The sequence below is a fragment of the Pelecanus crispus genome, chromosome 3 (assembly GCF_030463565.1).
Source record: "Pelecanus crispus isolate bPelCri1 chromosome 3, bPelCri1.pri, whole genome shotgun sequence".
NCBI classification, from domain to species: Eukaryota; Metazoa; Chordata; class Aves; order Pelecaniformes; family Pelecanidae; genus Pelecanus; species Pelecanus crispus.
The window spans coordinates 66,335,293-66,354,397 of record NC_134645.1 but is presented as its reverse complement, the minus strand read 5'-3'; the positions used below and the strand labels follow the sequence as shown (position 1 = coordinate 66,354,397).

The window sequence follows — 19,105 nt, the reverse complement described above, 5'->3', positions numbered from 1 at the left end:
GCTTTTGCTGTGCTCCCTTGTCACAGCAGTCACAAGAAACAGCACTGGGATCTGTACAACAATTTTATACTTTTTCTCACTGTTTTTCTGCCACAGGGTTTAGGATATGTTTTTCTAGGGATCTGTGGTGAACTGGCCTGGTATGACTGGAAGAAAACTACCCTAAAGGCAGGCACTTGACCTCTAGCCCCTGTGATGCTTCTTGTTGGATACCAACCTGACCCCCAACATTATTTTAGAGAAAGTCTTTCCCTGTGGGGGTCTGGGGCAGGGAGCCAGGCTAGGGTCCCTGCTGCTGTGCTGGGGTCAGCAAAGGTGCTTCACTCTTCCTGTCTCCCAGGAAGCGGCAAGTGGCAGTGAGGAATGGGGACTGGGGCTGCATCCCGCAGGGCCACAGCCACCAGCCCTGATGCTGCTCTGGAGGAGGAGGAGAAGAAGAGAGAGGAGGTGGTGAAGCTGCTGAGAGCAGCAAGGGAGAGGAGGGAGGAAGGGGGATGATTGCTGGCGATTTTCTTTGCTTTTTAATTATGCTCTGCTGTCTCATCAAGGTTGGAGTCACACTCCTTGTTTTGTGCACCTTTCCCCACCTCCAGATGTTGGGTCAGTGTCCAGCTAATATTAAAGAGACTGTAAATACAATCAGTGGTTGCTCAAGTTCCCTTTAGCTTCCTCAGGGGATTGCCACATCCATTGGAGCAAAAACATCGAGTGGGACTGCACTGGCTTCCTATTCGGTGAACATGAGTGTGTTACCCTCTGCCAAAATGAGCTGTAGCACACTATAACACCGAATTGTGTGTATAGTTACTTGACACCACATAGCCCATAAGCAAACAGAGGAAGTCCACTATTTTCATGTGCTTGTGAACAAGGCCTCAGGAGACAGCAGAACAGGACTGAAGAATGATACAAGCTGTTGTGATGCTAGATTTGTAAGTTACTCTCCCCTCTCAAAATCCAGCCAGCGTACCCAGGTGCTCCAAGGTGGCGCCTGAGAAGAGGAGGCTTTGGGGGCTTCCACACTTCCCTGCTCTTAGTAGAGAACAAAAGCTAAGACTCATTTTTGAAACAATACATAGATACCATCATTTATTAGGTATAATAAGCATAATGCAAATATTTATGATAATTTTTTTTCCTGAATGGATAATATTACACAAAGAATTGCAAGCCATTTTATACAAACTGCTTTCTCAACTCTATTTCATTTTAATTTCCTTTCAACTAGGAAATTTCTTCTTCATGTATTTGCAAGTTCTTGTCTAACTATTCCCTGTTGCATAGACTCTCCCCATTGGTCTGATACATCTCCTATGTTTCTTGATCAAAGTTAGAAGACACTCCATAAAAGTGAATGGAGTTAACTGCTTGAAAAAAACAGGTTTAAGTCCTGTGCCTTTATTAATTTTAGCTACCCAGAGGTTTTACTAAAAGATTTTTCTACTTCTCATTCTTTGCAGTAAAGAACATCTGGCAGGGCACTTTTCATAAAGTACACATAGTTACAAAATTGCAGATGTGTTACAAGTTAATAATCCTCTGTAGCTAAGGATTTCAATGAGACTACTTTTCCCACATATCAAAATTATCCATTTTTTCACTTAAGAGAAGAAATGGAACATTATAAAGTTAGGATTAACAAGGCAGAAACCAGCAGAGCCTTGAGTATACTTCATTGCTTGCAGTTTATCGAGGCTTGTAGCACTGTGGAGTATAAGATACTGGAAGGTGTTTTATGATGTGATTTTCTCTATGAGAGCCTTAGTATGAGAGGTGAGGGGTATTTATGCAGTTTACAGTTATGTACATCAGCATACACTTTGCACTTTTAAAATACTTACGAACAACAAACCAATGAAAAAGGGGCCTTTAAACAAATGTTTGATACCTACACTCAACACTGCTCCAGCTCAATGCCTGGTGCGTAGGGGAATCACACCTCTGCTTAAGTCCTTCCTGACCCTTCTAAGCTGTATAACAGAGCTGGACCAGTGTAACAGAGCTTTTTAAAGCCATAGATTTTAATACAGTGGATAAAAGAGGCAGATGCCTGTGAAGAAAGCCACACCTGGAGCCTCTTCAAACCAGGTCTGTAGGTTGCAGGGGTGGCTTGAAATCCCCTCTGCCTCTGTCTGCTCTGTGCTGGCCCCAGCAATTGCATGCCATGATTTTTAAGGGTTTACTGATGGTCCTTGCTTACTGTTACAAATATTTAGAAATAAATACATTTCACATGGATGGGTAAAAGCCAAGATGTTGGCTTTGGTAGGGGTCTTTCTCTCATCCTGTTTTTGCCCTGTCCCTATGGCTTAAGTGAATGAATTAAAAATGGAAGCAAAGCTATGAAGTGCTGGTTGACCAATTTACTACTTTGGCAGTCAGTGGATAAAGGTATTTGGGCTATTGAAAAATGTGCAAAATCTTCAGGTTAAAGATGATACATACAAAATGGGATTTTTGTGAGCTGCTTTCCTTCAGAAAGATGATATATATTGTTTTGTTTATTGGCAGTTTAAAAAGCTTTTCTGAATTTAATTAGAAATATGAATGCATTTAAGATGCAATGGAATCCACATACACCCCTCTCGTGGGAATGAATGAGGAAATACAAGATTTTTTTAATGTTTAATCTAACCAACCCACATCAGATATGGAGGTCCAAAATAGAGTAGATATAACTTTATTGCAGAATGCCAGTACCATTTTTCTACATGCATTTGAAAAGTTTCCAGCCTTTTCTACTAACATCCAATGATGATATTCTGGAAAACATAACTGGTCAGTCAGATATCTCTGGAATACAAACACATTTTTCCTGATGCTTATGGGGAAGAGTAAAAATACGTGGGCTTCACATTACCCAAGATCTGATCTTCATAGTTAGGAAGGCAGCAGAAGAAGAATCCCAAGCATATTTCCATAATGGCAGTGGTCCAGCCGAAGCCGTAGGCCCAGCTGAACATATTGATTCCCGTCATTTCGATTTCAGTCGAGAACTTTACTGGATAAATGACCAGGCCCATGATGGAGAACACAGCTGAAGAAACAGGAGAAAACAAAAAATGTTTAAGCTAACACTCATCACGTTGCCTGCCTCCATAATACCTGTAGCTAAAGTACTCGTATTTTGGAGGATTTGAAAATCAATCCACTGCCGTGACAGACTTTACATTATTTTTCATAGAGAGCTCAAGTGCACACAGGCTAAGACTTGGGAATACAATCAGCTGAGGGAAATACCAGTTCTAGTAAGGATATACCTGCACAAGCTAAACTTGACTTCATATACTGCCTTACCAGCGACAAAAAGCAAGCCTCCAATCCCACGTATGAAGTTGAACCGTAGTGTGTCAATGGCAAATGCTATGATGGCCAGAGCAAAACAGATGACTAGAAGTATAAAGCCAACCAGGTATGTGGCAGCAGCAGCTCTTCCCCAAGCTGAAATCAGAAGGAAGATACATTAGAAAGGAAAAAAAAAACCCTTGCAGTGTTTTCCCCCGGTTTATAATGAAAAGCTAATTTTAAACAAGGTCAGCTCCCAAGAAGGTCAGCTCCCAAGAAGCAAAGCACGGGAGCTTTCTCTCCTCTCATAGGTGAACATTGTAGTTCCACAAGAAATCATTCACTGAGTGCAGAATGCATAAAAATGCTGGCTTTGGCCTCTCACACAGAATGCAATGGGGCTTGCATGCAAGCTTCCTCTTTAGATTTAACAATTAGGAATCAAGATAAACATGACTGTAAAGATGTAAGAATGGACACTCTCCTTCAATAACAAATGTCATTACCTCAACAGATGTCATAAAACCAGCAGCATTTTGCATGGAGAAGGAGAATTAGACTGTCCCTGAAATGAATGAAATTCTTCCTTTTAAAAAAAAGTGTTTACACAAGCACTACCACTCTGGCATGCAAATGTAAAGGTATGGCAATAGTCCATAAATGTCAAAATCCAGTGGTTTCTGCCTTTTCAGCCTTTGTTTAGCTCGATGTCCTAAATGGCGCTAAAGATTTGGAATTTCTTTTGTAGGGAAATTTGACCTCTGTTTTGATCCAAAGTCAGAACCATTTCACTTTGAAAAGCTTGTTCAGGATATTAAAACTTTCATTTTCAAATTATATAACTTTATGTTATAACATGTCAGAGCAAAGCATATTGTGTTGGCATTAACAACTGAAAAAAAAAATTATTTATTCAAGATTTTAAGTCTTGAGGGGCAACTACTGCTCAAAGAGATCAAAGTGTCTCCTTTTCTGAATGTAAAAAGCCCACTTTCATGATTTTTAAATTGTTTATGTAGATGGAGCAGGGAGTTAAAGTCTGCTGGGCATCTACTGACTTCACCTCCTCACCTACACTATGCATCTGTAAGGTGTCAGCTTCTAACCAAATCTATACAGCAGCAGTAGCGAAAAATTATCACAGCCCTAACAACCCTGACGATAATTACATCTCAACTTAAATGTAGTGCATGCTCTTCAGTAAAAGTTCCCCCTGGAACTGAGTAAGTTAAGATTTTTGATACCGAGTAACCTGCCAATTTGTTTGCTTCGAGCATGCAAGTAATGAAATGCAAAGTGTCCTACCTTCCCCCGGCCATTGTCGGGTAGGCATGAAAGCCACCGTCCTGTCCCTGGTGAGCGACACCTTGGTGCTCAACCTCTCTTCCCCCAGGCCCCACACCACCTCTGCTATTAGACTAGAAAAATGGATCAGGATTTTCCGGCTCCACTTTTCTTCCCATCAGCCTATCAAAACCAGTTTCCCTTTTTGTTTGCTTTTCACCATCCCCCCCTGCTTTATCATCCCTGCTGCATTCTACCTATTGCACTATATTTTCAGGTTTATGTCGTGTCCTTTTTCTTCCTTATGCCAAAAAGTTTCTGTCTGCTTATAGGGCTTTTCAACTGTATTGTTTTTCCTGTAAACAGGTAGCTGCCTGAAGGGGACAGCAAAGATGTGCCTACATCTCGTTTTCTAGCCCAGAATTTTATCCCAAACTCTTAGGGAGTTTACAGGAGGCTCAGAGGTAGAGTATGCAGTCTGGAGGTGCAGGTGGGAGGGCAGCACTTCAGGCAGAGTATCAAAGGAAACAGCCAGGAAGAGGAATTTCTTGTACTGCTACAGCTCAATTTACCCTGTTAAGGATGGTCCTGCTCCCAGCCTGTCTGCCACCCCTCTAAAACAGCAAAAAAAGGGGCACCTGACCATAAGAGAAGTTGCTCAGCAGCAGTGACCTCACTGCTTTTGCATACCAGAGTTGTAACTTCTGGCAGAAGGCTGAAATGACAAGGACATCTAGAGGTGATGTTTTTTGTTAGGTGCACAAGTGGCTGTGGTTAGGTGCAAAACTGCTGGGCAAAGGATTGACCTTTCCCAGAGCAGACTCAGAGCATGGCTGCCTGCCCAGGAAGTGCTGAGGCACCATGAGACCTGGCAGTTTCATCTCACCCGCTGCCACCACCACTGCTGTGGGCAGCAGATAGCCTGCCAAAGCTCAGCCTTGCTTCCCAAGAGCAGCTGATGGCAGAGCACCAAGCCCCAGGGTGGGAGCATTGCCTGGGCTGGGGGCTCGGCGGGTGCCTGGTGGCCACAGCTATGTGCGGTGGCACCTTGCCAATGCCACCGTCTCCCTCCTCTGCCAGGCTCGCCCAGGTGTTTTTCCTGAAGTAGTGTTACAAATGCTGTGACTGTATGAAAGCAGATTGCGTACACGCCCAGCCCACTGGGCATTGGCTATATGGCAAGAAGAGACATGCTTGTTGCAGGATGCTTACATCTTTAGGAGGCATTGCCTAATCACCTAACAGCCAAATTTGTGACTCTCACTTCTACAAAAGAGAAAAAATTTAACGTTGCAAGAAAACCAATACGCAGCTTCAAGTAAGGCAATAGGATTGCATGGAAAAGGCACTACAGGGTTTTCTTGAAGAACGGTATGCTGACTTCATCTGTCCTTTACAAAAAGTAGCAGTTAGCAGTAGACTAAGACCACAGTGTGCAATCACCTTACCTTTTTAGGGTAAAAGGTAGTAAAAGGTTTGTGTAGGAATAATTGCAACTGTTTCTGTATCTGAGATGTTTCTTTTTCCTTATGCCAGCCAGAAGCACTAGAGTAGCTTTGTGTCTTTACCAATAGAAGTAAGACTTACAATTCCTTAAAAATGCCAGAACTGGAAGAATTAAATTGGTCAGAAAACACTGACAAATGAGTGGCTAATCTGGTCCCAAACATTTTCTTATCTTCCAGTGCTGTGGGGTTTTTTTGCTGTCATGTAAAGCAAAAGCATAAATAAATCATTCTAACTGCAAAGCTTTTTCTTAGAAATGCGAACTCCAGGCCAAAGAATCATCACAAGTGCAACACCAACTCAAAGGACACTTGACTCGAGAGAGAGGGCAGTTGAAAGCTGAAAGGATCTAGTCCACCTGTTGTCAAATCAAAAATAGAAATGGAGCAGCGGGTTGCAGGACATCAAGCTGAGAATGTGAAAATATTCAGCAATTTGTGAGATCTGTTTTCTCAGCCCTCAAAAATGGCAGTGATGTTTTGGCTCTTTAAGAGTTAAAATGTGCTTGTTAGAAAAGAAATGTGTGTTTATGCAAGAGTGTCCTTGAATACCAGCAGGATCCTGTAACACTTGTGTGCCAGTCCTATTTCTCCCATTTTCAGCTCCTCTATCAGCTGAAAGAATGCCAATGAACACTATGAAAGGGTTCATAGGAAGCTACACTGTCTGCTCTTGAAAACTTCTAGCTGGCCGTTTTCTGAGCATTTTTGTCTTAACACAAGATCTTGCAACCCCAAACAGGCAAAAGGAACCCATGTTTTCATGCCTATTTCAAGCAGAGCAAGGACAGCACTTCTATTTACAGTGTTTTGTAAGTCAACAGCAATGATTTGTGAGAGTCCAGATTACCCACAGTGAACGCAGTAATATGTGACTGTCGGAAAATGAAAATAAGTGCCTGCCTTCTAAAACTCCCTGCTGTGTGAGAAGACCCCTGAGCTAATTTAGAAACCAGAAAGAGCCCACCCATACCAGTACAGAGCTCACTGTAGCTTATGAGCAAGATAATTAGCTGAGACAGTATACAATAATAATGCAGCTTTATTACTCTGCTATTAAAGCTAACTCAGTTTAGAGGCAGCATGACTATGTCTTATATTGCACCATCTAAATATGTTCTGAATGTCCTATGGCTGACTGCAGCCATGGGGAAGCTGATGGACTTCATTAGAGACCCAGGACTAAAAGTGTCTCCAGTTTCCTGCCTTCCTGATTTTACCTCCTCATGTATTTTCCAGTTTGCAGAAGTGTAAACACTGTCTGTGCTTCACACATAAGGAAATAAACTTCCTTGCTCAGCAGTAAGCTGAGCCAAAACTTTGAACCACCAGATCTAGTCTTTCCTTAGCCTGCTGTGTTTCATGCTCCAAAGGGTGTCAAAAAATAGGTGTTGTGACTTGAAAACAGCATGTGAAGTCTACTTCCCCCATGACAAATACAAATTTCTGTGTTTCTGGTGTATGTGGTTCAAAACACAGGAAAACATTCACAGTGAAGTTCTCATGTTTTTATTGATCTGGTACCCCCAAACCACATGAACTACTGAGTCTCTCTCTTCGGGTGACATTTTCTGAAAGCAGGCCCAGAGAGTTCAGAAGTACTTCTCCTGGTCTAATCAATAAGCACATACTTCTCCAAATTTTCCTCCTGGCTTGAAGCTAAATACACAACTAGCACTGGAAAGAAAAACAAATGTTTATTGCCAGCTCACAGACACCAACAATTATCTACAGGTTCTTGCTGACTGATCGTTTTAACACCTCAGCCACTGCAGTGAATTGTGCAGCAATTTTAGAAAGGATAGTTTTAATTCAAAAGAACCAGGGAGGAGGGGGGAAAGAAAATGTAACAGACTATTATTTTGCTCTGTTATCCTTCATACCACCAAGGGAAAGAAACACAAACCCTGCAGTTCTAGCTCCAGTCTTGCAAAGCAATTCTTACAAGAACTAATCTGCTGTGGTGGTGATTCATCTCTGTGTTGTACATAATGAGAATGTTTTTAGGCTGAGTTTGCAGAGCTCAACCTGTTTTACGTCTCTCTGATTAAAGGAAAAGAGCATTATTTTGGAAACAAAGCTGAACTCACTTAGGTTTCTCAACCTGGCGTTCTTCATCAGGGTGTGGTGAACTCTGCAGAGCATATGCTTCACTTTGAAAAGGAACTACTTTGGCCAGGTTTTATCCATTTCATTTTGGTTTGTTCTCCTCAAAAAAGTTTCCATGTGAAGATGTGCATGTTTGCAGCAGAACATGTGTTCTCCTTAGCTTGAATCTTAAGATGGCCCATCAAACTCATTAACCCACATCTCAATTTATCAGCTGAAGTGTTACGAGCTGTTGGTGTATATGCAAGCTGCTGTCAGCCAGGCCTCTGGATTCGCCGTGTTATCTGTGAAACACTGAACAGTGCAAAATCCTGTCTTCTGGAAGTCGTGACTCTGTAACATGCCAATTACGGGAAATTTCTGTGCTCTTTTTGAAAATGAGTGAACATTGAAATCTCTGCAAGTGTTTGCTGATCACATGAGCTGGCATTGAAATACCAGTGTGCATGTGTTTGTATACAGCCAAGATAAATCAGAAACTATTAAAAGCAGTTTCTTATGAATAAATAGTATGTGCAGACTGAAAGTTATGGGCTGAAAATAATTTCAAAGGAAGGCTATACAAATGAAGAAAGTCATATGTTAGTCATGGATAATTTACGAACAGAATAAAATGAGGAAAAAATATCAAAGGCATGATTGGATGTATATTATTCACTGAGCTTCTATCTTCATTGCATCTGGATCATTCTTAAAACTGCATTCTGTGAATATCTTTCCCATGGGGACTCAAAACTGGATGTTTTTCTTTGGGGTTTTTTGTGTGAATTTATATCATTTGGAGTGGAATACAAAAATTTTGGTCTTTCTGTTTGGCATCCTTTTTGGTAACTCCATTCTTTTTCCCCTAGCATTACTTCTTTAGAATTCATTGGCAGTTAATATGGACTTCTCATGTAATAACAATGAGTTATCTCATAACATGCAAGCCATTTTTATGTGAGCAGGAACAAGCTTTTAGCTGGCCACTGCTTAGAATGCAGAGAATGACCTATTTAGGTTCACACTAAGGTAATGTCATTGCAGAAGTTTCTCGGTGATTAGTAGCAGGTCCCATATAGATGAGAAAGGATTAGGACTTCAGGACATATGTAATATGTAATAATGATTTTAAACGACAACAGTAAGGAAAAGAACCTTTATGCATAGGCCATCTATCAGTAAAACACACATATATTAGCAGAAAGCAGCGTCTTGAACATAGCTTTAGCGCTAGTGATAGCTCAGTTTGGCTTATTGGACTTTAACTCCTTTAAAGCAAAAACCTGTTAATTTCCCATCACTGACTTCACTCAAACATACGCAGGCAAAGCCTTTATCCAAGGCTTTACGTACTTCTGCAAACCTCTTCTCTCACTGAGGTAACAATTCAATTTAGAAGCTATTCTGACTTGAATTTGAGGGGAGGAGCAGTTACATCTTGAGGGAGTGGTTCAAATTCATCTCATCATAAACCCAGGCAAGTACAAGCTTGACTTAGAAGCTGGCTTCTGCAAATCTTGTATTAATGAGGGCTGCTCCCTGATGCTTACTTAGCACTAGGGAGGCAGAAGTGGCAGAGGGCGTAGAGCCATCATCAAAGGGAGCACCAAGGGAGTAAGTTAGCTATTAAAAATAATGTGCGCACAGTGCCTCAAAATTAGAGGTTTGCTCATGAGAGAGTCAGGGAGTACCCCTATCTCACATTATCTTCAGAAGCAGTTGCATGCATTGAGAACATCTTGGGATTAAAGCTCAGTCTTACACACTTTAATGCTATAACATTTTTTCGTCCTATTTTTCCTATTTATTTTAAATTAAAGCAGGATTACTTACACTTGGATGTGTATATGGGGGTTGGGAGGGTCTGGTAAATAAAACAGGTAAGGTATTGATTAATCAGCACTTATACATAAGCTCAGTTAACCAGAGTAGCAAGATGTACCTGCTCCCTAACTACCCCTGAGTCAAAGGTGGGTTAAAATATTTAATGTGAATTAAACAGAATCAATTTCCATGATAACACAGGCTATGAACTAGGAGTTTTAATCGAAACAGCAGTGGAGCCTTTCCAAAAGGCTCTTTTTAAGTTTTATATTCCCAGCGTCATTTGAGGCTGAAGAACACTGGATTTACATCTCATTTCCATATGCACCAAGTATTGTTCTCACTCTTGATCTGCAGTTTTCATGCTGTGGGGAAACTTTGTTCTGAAACCTTGCTTAAAGTTGCCTTTTGCACTATGGAGCTTCTGTCTGATAGAGAGCAGCTGTGGATCTGGATTGAATTTTCTGTTAGAAGCAAAATTTTATCATTTGCAAAAGAAAAACCCCAACATATAAGCAGAAATGGTACTTTGTGCTCATAAAAAACATCATAAGCTCTTTTTACTCTTCTTGGGAATTAAATAGCTTTTACAGTGCATCCTGAAAGTCTTCATCACTTGCTGCTTGTTGCTGCTGGGGTTGTTAATGAACTGCACAGAGATTTCCTACATTTGGGGCCTGATTTGGGCACAGTGTGCATATTCAACATAGTAGGTGGCATTAGATGTATTCAGTTGCAGATTAGTACTTCAGCAGGACTGTGTGTGATCTGAAGTGTTATCTAGTACCAGTAGAAGGAAGCCAGAAACCTCTGGGACATAGGCTACTATGTCACTCCACAAACTACCTTGAGTTCCTGGGAATTTTTGACTGATGAGAGATTTTGTAATGGTACTTGACAGAGAAGAAACATGTCTTACAATACTCATTACGTGTTCAAGGTTGCTCAGAACAATGCAAGCTGCCAGTAAGAAGTGATATGGAAATGTGAAAAAAACAGTGTTTTGAGAGTTTTGTTTCTTTTCCTGCATAACTCCTTCCCTGCTTAAGTAATTTGACTGTTTAACCCTACAGTGGAATTCAGAATCCATCTTGCAGCCCTTATCACCACTCAGACTATGGAGAGGTTATTATAGCCCTGCTGTATCAGATTACCTCAATAAGCTAGAGGAAGAGATGAGGTGAAGAGAAATGAGAGTTTAGCCACAAGTTTCCACACACTTTCAGCAGAGATGCCTCCTGTGTGCACGTGAGTGAATGGTATCCTTTCAAGGACTTAAGGTCCTGACGACGCAGTGTTGAGGATCTTCACAAAGTCCTCAACACCAACAGTTCATACCTCCTGATGGGGAGATGAGAACCCTTCACATGATTGCTATTTTTCCACCCAATTTAACTTTAATTATTAAAGGAAGTTTTGATAATAAACAGTGGAATGTCATCTGCAATTGCTCTCTGTAGACTTAATTGCTGAAGAGCATAACTATTATTTAGAAAAGAGTCTGATTAAATGAATTTGCCACTAAACATATAAAAGGACAAACCCTAAAATTACAAGGGAAAGTATGTTAGTGATTGCAGATGAGGAATGAAAATTGCCGTGGTAATTAAATGCTCTGGGCTTCATTCCCTTCCTTATACCTCTTCAGTAACAATGGAGTGTCTCCTACAAGCTGGGGAAAAATCAAATTTGTTCTTTCTTTCTTGCATGAGAGTTCCTTAAATAGACTGTTGTTGTGATATTTTAATTGCTATACACATTTAATTGAGCCTGTATTTTCTAGTATTCTGAGTTTTGAATAATGATTGAATATTCTACACTATTAAGTAACTAATCTTGTAATCTTATTTCTCACTGGTTAGTCCCCGGTAACACTACACTTTTAGGAGACTGATGACTTCAGAAATTATGTGCTTCTCTATACATTGTCATTAAAACTACAGGCAATCACCTTATATAAATATAACTGTTTCATGCTACGATGCAGCAGGAACAGCAACATGCTTTCGTTTTCATTTCACCCTGTGTCAAAGGAGTCAAGGTTTGCCCTGTAATCCAGGCAATGCAGAGAGGATAGAGCTGGGCTCCATCGTGGGTTCTCCCATGGGCTTTCTTGGACTGGTCAGAAACCTCACCAGCCTTTGTTTCCAAGCTGCAAGGATGCTTTTCCAAATCTGCTTGAATTTTACCAAATTCTGAAAGCCTTTAGTTGCTGAACTTTGACTTCAGGGAAAGTCTGCAATGAAGGCCCCGTGACTTGAGCTGGTCCATGCTTCAAAAGCACAGTTACTTCTTTGCTTCATTTCTATTCTTACGTGCAGACGCCCTCAGATGCCAAAGAGCCACCGGGACAGCCTAATTCTCCTCCCAGGCCCTGCTTAGAGGGGCTGTCTCCCAGTCTGTCCCTCTGGAAGTATCCCAGTGTCTCTCTGCTCAGGGCGCTTGCTTCAGCTTGAGGCAAGTGAGCGCTTCCCCACGCCTGGGACTAGGTGCTGGCTGTCAGATGTGATGGGAAGGTGGGGGAAGGCAAAACAGTTTTACGTAGGCAGCGTGGCAACGGGGAAACGTGGTGTCTGGTCTGTCCTGTGCCCCGGGTGCAATGAGTCACTGGTCTGCAGGAGACGTTCGTTTTCTAGAGGGAAAGCTGTGGGGCCAGCAGTGCAAGGCCAGTGGTAGGTGTAGTACCAAGACACGTCCTTTGCTGCTCAGAGACTGCTCCGGACCACACTGTGTACCTTGCTGTTATATCATTAGCTGGGGATTTTTAGTAAGTGATTTCTATTTTGTTATTCCTCCAGAATAATAAATGGTGCTTCATCATAGCAAAAGATTCTCTGGACCCAAGAGCCTGATATAGGCAAAACAGGGAAGAATATCTACTCCGCAGTGGGGTTCTTATGAGACTAAAGCAGAATATTTCTTTCCTCAAGAGGATATTTACTTTTGCAACATTCCCTTCTTTCACTTGTCCTGTAGACATACTCATCTGCTGCCATATTTGAAGTAATTTTTTGTCCATTATAATCATACTATACTAGCCATCCTATCTTGTAGTATAGCATTAATATTCATGGAACAAAATAAAACTGAAATGAGCTAGAACATAGTTGCCCATTACTTGCCTGGAAGACAAGATGCAGGAAGGTGTGTTTTCCAGATGGTAAAATCATTCATCCCTCCACTAATCTCCACAGCCACTAAACCCTCCACACATCTTAGGAAAAGGCTGTCATTGAATACTATGATGTGAAAATAACTGAAGAACTGGATTCCAATTGTTATGTGGAAATGCCTTTTCCTGGTTCTTTCCCCAAGATCTCTATTTGCGCCATGCAAATGAGCCAACCACTTCAACCTAAATTTAGGGCCTTAAGCTTGCAGTTATTTTGATGGCAGCATCTGTACATGGAAGATCTGCAGGGCCAGGTGGAACATAAGGTGGGACAAGTGTGGCCATGAGTTTTTCATCTTATTGTGCATCACATTGGGACCAATAAAATCAAATCAGTTATTTTCTCCCAACCAAAAGCACACATGTTTAAACATCTTCAAAGCCTGCAGTGGAATAAATTACACACTGAAAAAGTGTCTCAGGTCTGCGAGACACACCTTGTTCAAGAGAGGTTATATGGCCAAAAATCAAGAAAAACAAAGGAGTGCTGCACCAGCTTCATGAAGGGATTTAACCTCTGCACTTTCTTTGCAAGCTCAGCCATGTCTCAGACAGATACATTCCACATTGCGCTCATTATTTGTCCAAAAAGTCTTCGTCTCTGTATTTGTAAAGGTTCAAGCATGTTATAAGCTTGAGATCTTTATTTGTTCCAAGTGCCAGAACATTGCAGAGCTACAGTTTGCATCTCTCAATCCCTCATCCTAAACTCCATTCGTTTCTAGTAAGTGTCCTAATGCACAAGATACTTTTTCTTATTTATTTGAGATAAATATGCTTGAAAAGCAAAAGACTTCTGATAAAGTCTCGATGAGTGTCATAAGGTTAAAGCAGAAAATCTGAACTCTTGGACAAGATAACAGTGTATAAACTCTTCATATTCTCACTTTCCACAGAGTTCATAAACTTTGCAAAAGACCTAAACTGTGTAGATGCTTTCACAGAAGATAAATACACTGGTGGAGGTACTCCTCTGGCTTTGCAAAAAAAAAAAGATTGTACAGACACCTTGTCTTCCCTGTGAGGTTTTGAATTCTGTTAGCTTAAGCAACTACTCAGAGACCGCAAACTCCACTGGTGCAACCAATGAAACATTCAACCTTCTTCCTTTCCAAACTGACTGACCTCAACAATGTTGGCTTTTTGTCTTCTGTCTGTGTATATACGTATGTTAAGCCAAACAGCAGAGATTCAAGGGGAATTACAAACATTGCAGCTGGAGAATTTGATTTGAACTTGCACATTATATTGAACAACTTGCAAGAACATTACAATTATACCTAATTATGATAGGATGAAGATGTCTGTAGTGGATTAAGATAGCTACACTCTCCAAGTCACGTTGAGAATATCTGCTGGCATCTGCTTGTGTACACATGCGTATCACATATGGCAGTGAAACCAAACCCACAGGAAGACCAAATTTCAGAACCTACCCAGCCTGTGGCAGGTTAGGCAAGGAAGCTGAGAGTAAAGCCCAGAGGAAAGGAGATGGGAACTGTGGAATAGAGGGGGGAAAGAGAGAGTTAATCGCAGGAAAGATGTAAAACACTTCTGTCCTTTCTGTTTACATCACATCCTTTGTCTCTGTGCTCGGGAAGGCATGTAATTACACTTTGTTTATCCAGCACTGTGTTTAGCTTGGCACAATACAAAGTTAAACATCCCACAGAACATGATGCTGAATGCTTGTTTTCTATGACCTTCCTGGAGCAGTGTGGATAAATGTAATCCCAGAATCATTAAAACCCTGTGTTTTGGCACTGAGGCAGATAGAATCAGGTTCAACACAAGACCTGGATGCTCACAAGTGAGATGCTGACTCATGGCCTGGTCTTTTGGGTGGAATCCAAGACCAGCATTAGGCACCTGCACCCTGCATGGGGCAAGGCAGGAGCCCCAGAAGAAAAGTCCCACTGCACACTGACTGAGCAAGGACAGAATGATAGGAAAACCGGAGGACAGGATTGGATCTGAACACATCCCTCCTCTGGAGAGGTGTCTGAAGGAAGGGGCTGGAAAGGGTCAGGACAGTGACATAAGTTTGCATCCTTAGTGGTCAGATATACAGCTCTTTTATGGGTCAGGGGTAACCCACCCCTGCAATGGCCAAGATCTACATTGTAATGGCATAATCTTGCAGAGGGAGAAGCCTGGCAGTGTAATCCACTGTCACTTGGCCTATGCACACATTTTTTACATACAGGCTTTACATACTCTCCCATTGGCTAGATGACTCCATTGTCCCAGACGTATCTTCCTTTTCCACCTGGAAATTTTGTCCAGGAGGATTTTGAGCATTTGCTTAGGTTTTCTGGGTATCTAGTAAGCTTGAAGAGGTCAAATGATAGATGCATGCCCATTGAGAGCATAATGCAGTCATGCAGCACATGAACAGCATTTCTAATGCTTTCAGAAGCATCAGCTGACTCTCCAACGTATGTGCTGGAGAATATTCTGCATGTGTGTACTAAGTCCAACATTTCCATGTTAGAAGTGCTGGACTTGTGGATGCAATTCATGGCAACCCCAGACATTGCAGAATAGTCCACATAGAGGATAACCTCCCTGGTTTGTCTGCAGATGCTGTCCAGTTGGAAACTGTGCATACAACTGCAGAATTTAAGCATGTAAGAGTGAGGCAGGATAAGGAAGGAAGTGAAATGCCAAACAACCATGTAGGACCTGGAAGCAAGGTGAAACTTCTCTGGTACTATCAAGAGAAGCAAGGTGAAACTTCTAAATATTTTCTGTCCAGTTAAAGCTGGCATTAATGACACACATAGTGCCTAACCTGGAGATCAGGAGGAGGGCTCACTTTTCATGGAAACTCAGGACTGAGAAGCCCTTTGCTAAGCATCATGGTCTCTCTCCTGCTCTCCAGCGCCATGTACCAGAGGCAGCAAACTGGCTTCATCTATTCCCAGCCACACAGCTGACACAGGAGCTCTGAGGGCAGAACCAGGCGCAATGCTGAAGGGAGCCAGTCTGGTCCTGGAGCCCTACACTCACAGAGGCCTGCTACAATTAACTTGTTACAGCCAAATTTTGTGCACAGAAGATAGAGTTTGACCGTAAATGATAAACTTTCAGGAACAATTTTGAAAAGGTGTAATAAATGATCCCTGAGATTGCTTCTGCATGTGTTTTTACACTCATTTTCAACAAGAGCAGCTGAGATTCTGAGCCTTAGAGAAAATGCTCTTCCTTTTAATTTGAATTAGCATAAATTGTAAGAACGCTTGAATTTTCCTCCTGGCTCAGGATAACAGCCCATCACTCACAATAACTTGTTTCAGATTGCAGCCAATAGCAGATATAGGGGGGGGGGGGGGGGGAGGAGAAAAAAAAAAGAAACAGGGTACATCTAGAGTGATCCTTCTCTTGGCCTATTCTCCCAGACTCAGTGGTTTACATCTTTTCAAGCTGAAGGTTGCACCTGGGTCAACATGTTTAATAGCATACTTAACCAAAACTCAGTACAAACAAGAAATCCTTTCATCTTTTAAAGCTTTCTTTCATAATCACAAGGAGACTCTTTCACACGACCCACCTACCAGAGTAGTTCCAGGGCAGCATTCTGCAGCCTGACACTCCCTGGAAATATCTTCCTAGCATCTTACATTTTTACCTCCCCATTTCTTGCTGGCACTCAGGACTGGCTTATCACACTAATGCCAGGCTTACCCACGCAACTTGCCGTTTGGACATTTGATCAGCAGTAGCTGTTAAGTTTTGGAAAGCCGTGACTAGTGAGAAGAGGTTACTAGCTTCTTCTAAGAGAGGAAGAAAACCTTACATTTTCTGCACTGGTACATTACCATGTGTGGCTTTTTTGTACTGTGCAGCCCACCATCAAAAGCAACCAGATTTCTTTCTGCACAAGGGTGAGGGCATTTTTCTTCTTCATCCTGTTAGCCAAAAGCCTTGATGTATTTCAGTGACAGTCCCTATGCCCATAACTTCGTATATAAATGTTAGATATTAGGCGATACGGTTAGGAGAGCTGAAGGAAGATGAGCTCAGAGACGTGACCCACTGCTTCAGAGACTGCTCCCCACCACCCTTGCAGGCGGCTTACCGTAACCCATGAGGGACTCGCAGGTCCATTCCCCACCAGGCTGAGCCTTCCTGCAGCTCTCCCATAACGACGCTCGGTGCACATAGGGCAAGGTCTGCGACTCCAGCCAGCCCCTGCCCGCCAGCGCAATGATACCAAAGATGACGCCTATGCCCAGGAGCAGGGGTAGGATCCATCTGCACCGTGTGTAGTCAAGGCCGTACTTCACCATCTTCCTGGGCAGGGGGAGGCTGGCGGGACGAGGGTGGCCGTCTCTGCCGCAGACTCGGCAAGACGAAGCAAAGGGTGCTTCTGCAAAGCTCCTGGAAAGTGAGTGCCGGCACCTGCAAACGCGTGTGCAGATGTTTCAGAAAAGCTTTTTAATCAGGAGACACACGTCAGGGAGGGAGGGAGCTCCACCTAGATTCGGATGAGTAAGAGCTGCGGCTGAGCAATAACCAGTTGAGCTGGGGAGAAGCTTCGAGGCTGGCTTTATCTGTGGGATCCTCTCTGCCCGGCTGACTAGGTAACAAATCGGGTGCTGTTTACCCTCGGCATTTAACACTTTCCTTCCTGCCACTCCCCACCAGCAGGAGCATCTCACAGCTGTGTTTACACCTTTCTACCTCCTAAGGGATTTGCATTATGGCAGGCTAGTACAGGAGACAAGCCAGGGAACTATTTGCATTAGAGAGTGGTTGCTTCTGAAACTTCCCACCTGGAGGCTGAAAGCTGCTTTTCTTGGACTTCATTTAAAAATAAAATGACACCTTATTTTTTACAATTTAAAAAAAAAAAAAATTCCTCTAGCTGCCATAAAGCTAAGGCAATAAAGAACGTGTGACTGGCCTCCCTCCCCCTTTTGGGACATAGCTGGAGGGGAAAATAAACAACAAGGTTACCATTAAAAACATAGTATAGTCTGGGTATAGCCTTAGTGGGAGAACAAAAACTGAGCTTTGATTTGACCGTGCTTTACGAACACTCCCCGTGTGCATCTCTGGCTGTACGTGCACTGCCCAGGGCCTGTCAGAGCCTGCCTGCAATGCGCTGTGAGAGCAAGGCAGGGAGGAGCCATTACTCTGCTGTGCCGTGCCCCGGGAGGCCACCCAGCCGAATGCGATATAGCCATGTTTGTAGCACTCTCCCTTTGAACCAACACATGCTACAACCTAGTATCTTGGTAGGGCCCAGGCGTGTTTACATCTGGAAGCAGCTGCACCCCTTGCAGATCAAAGCTGGTTTCCGTGCAACACGGTTAAGCACAGGGGATGCAAAGTATCCTTTGCTCCCATGGTGGATTTTGTCAGGTGGGTCAGCATCCAAGTACGGACCTCATTTACTCACAGAGATTGGGTCCTATATTGCAGCTTTCACAGTGAAGGGTGACATCCATACCGAACTGCAAACGCCACAGCATTTTGCTGAATTAATAGTCATAAATCAATAATGGACTAAATAAAAGAAATGACACTGTACAGGGGAGTGACTGAAGAGGCACTGAGCTTGCACAGACCCAAACTGGAACATCCACAGCAACGAGCTGCAGCACCATGAAGAGGTAGTAGCTCTGTCACAAAAGCAGTTTGAACAGGTTAATGTGACACTGTGCCTTATCTCTAATCAGAGATAGCTTATTAGCCTGGTGGTAGATTAGCAGTGGTGTGGCTGCTTTGCCTCTCATTTTCCAGCCAGTGCAATCCAGGCTAGCCTGCGGCTCCTCTATAGTACGGACATGGCCCAATATCCCTGTGGTTGTGAGAGGTCCATCAGGGGCGTTCAACCAGTCTCTGTGAGAGCAGGAGACATTTTACAGATTTGGCCTTTGAATTTGAATGTCGCTGAAAGCAAAAGCCAACTACAAAGGCACCTCAGCTGCTGTTT

General features: G+C 42.6%; 1 protein-coding gene across 1 annotated transcript; it reads right to left on the bottom strand.

The window, feature by feature from the left end:
* Nucleotides 1-2,822: 2,822 nt before the first annotated feature.
* On the bottom strand, nt 2,823-17,453 carry LOC104035922 (p53 apoptosis effector related to PMP-22). The gene is made up of 3 exons (XM_009489355.2): nt 17,243-17,453; nt 3,298-3,441; nt 2,823-3,037 (listed from the first exon to the last, which is right to left on the bottom strand). The coding sequence occupies exons 1-3, from the start codon at nt 17,451-17,453 to the stop codon at nt 2,823-2,825; spliced, it is 570 nt and encodes a 189-aa protein (XP_009487630.1).
* Nucleotides 17,454-19,105: the final 1,652 nt, after the last annotated feature.

Bases quoted from the DNA above. Each gene is read 5' to 3' on its own strand.
- LOC104035922 (XM_009489355.2), bottom strand. From the start codon at position 17,453: ATGGTGAAGTACGGCCTTGACTACACACGGTGCAGATGGATCCTACCC. The intron at 3,442-17,242 runs GTAAGCCGCCTG...TTCTGATTTCAG, and splicing joins CGAGTCCCTCATGGGTTACG to CTTGGGGAAGAGCTGCTGCT. The intron at 3,038-3,297 runs GTAAGGCAGTAT...CTGTTTCTTCAG, and splicing joins AGGCTTGCTTTTTGTCGCTG to CTGTGTTCTCCATCATGGGC.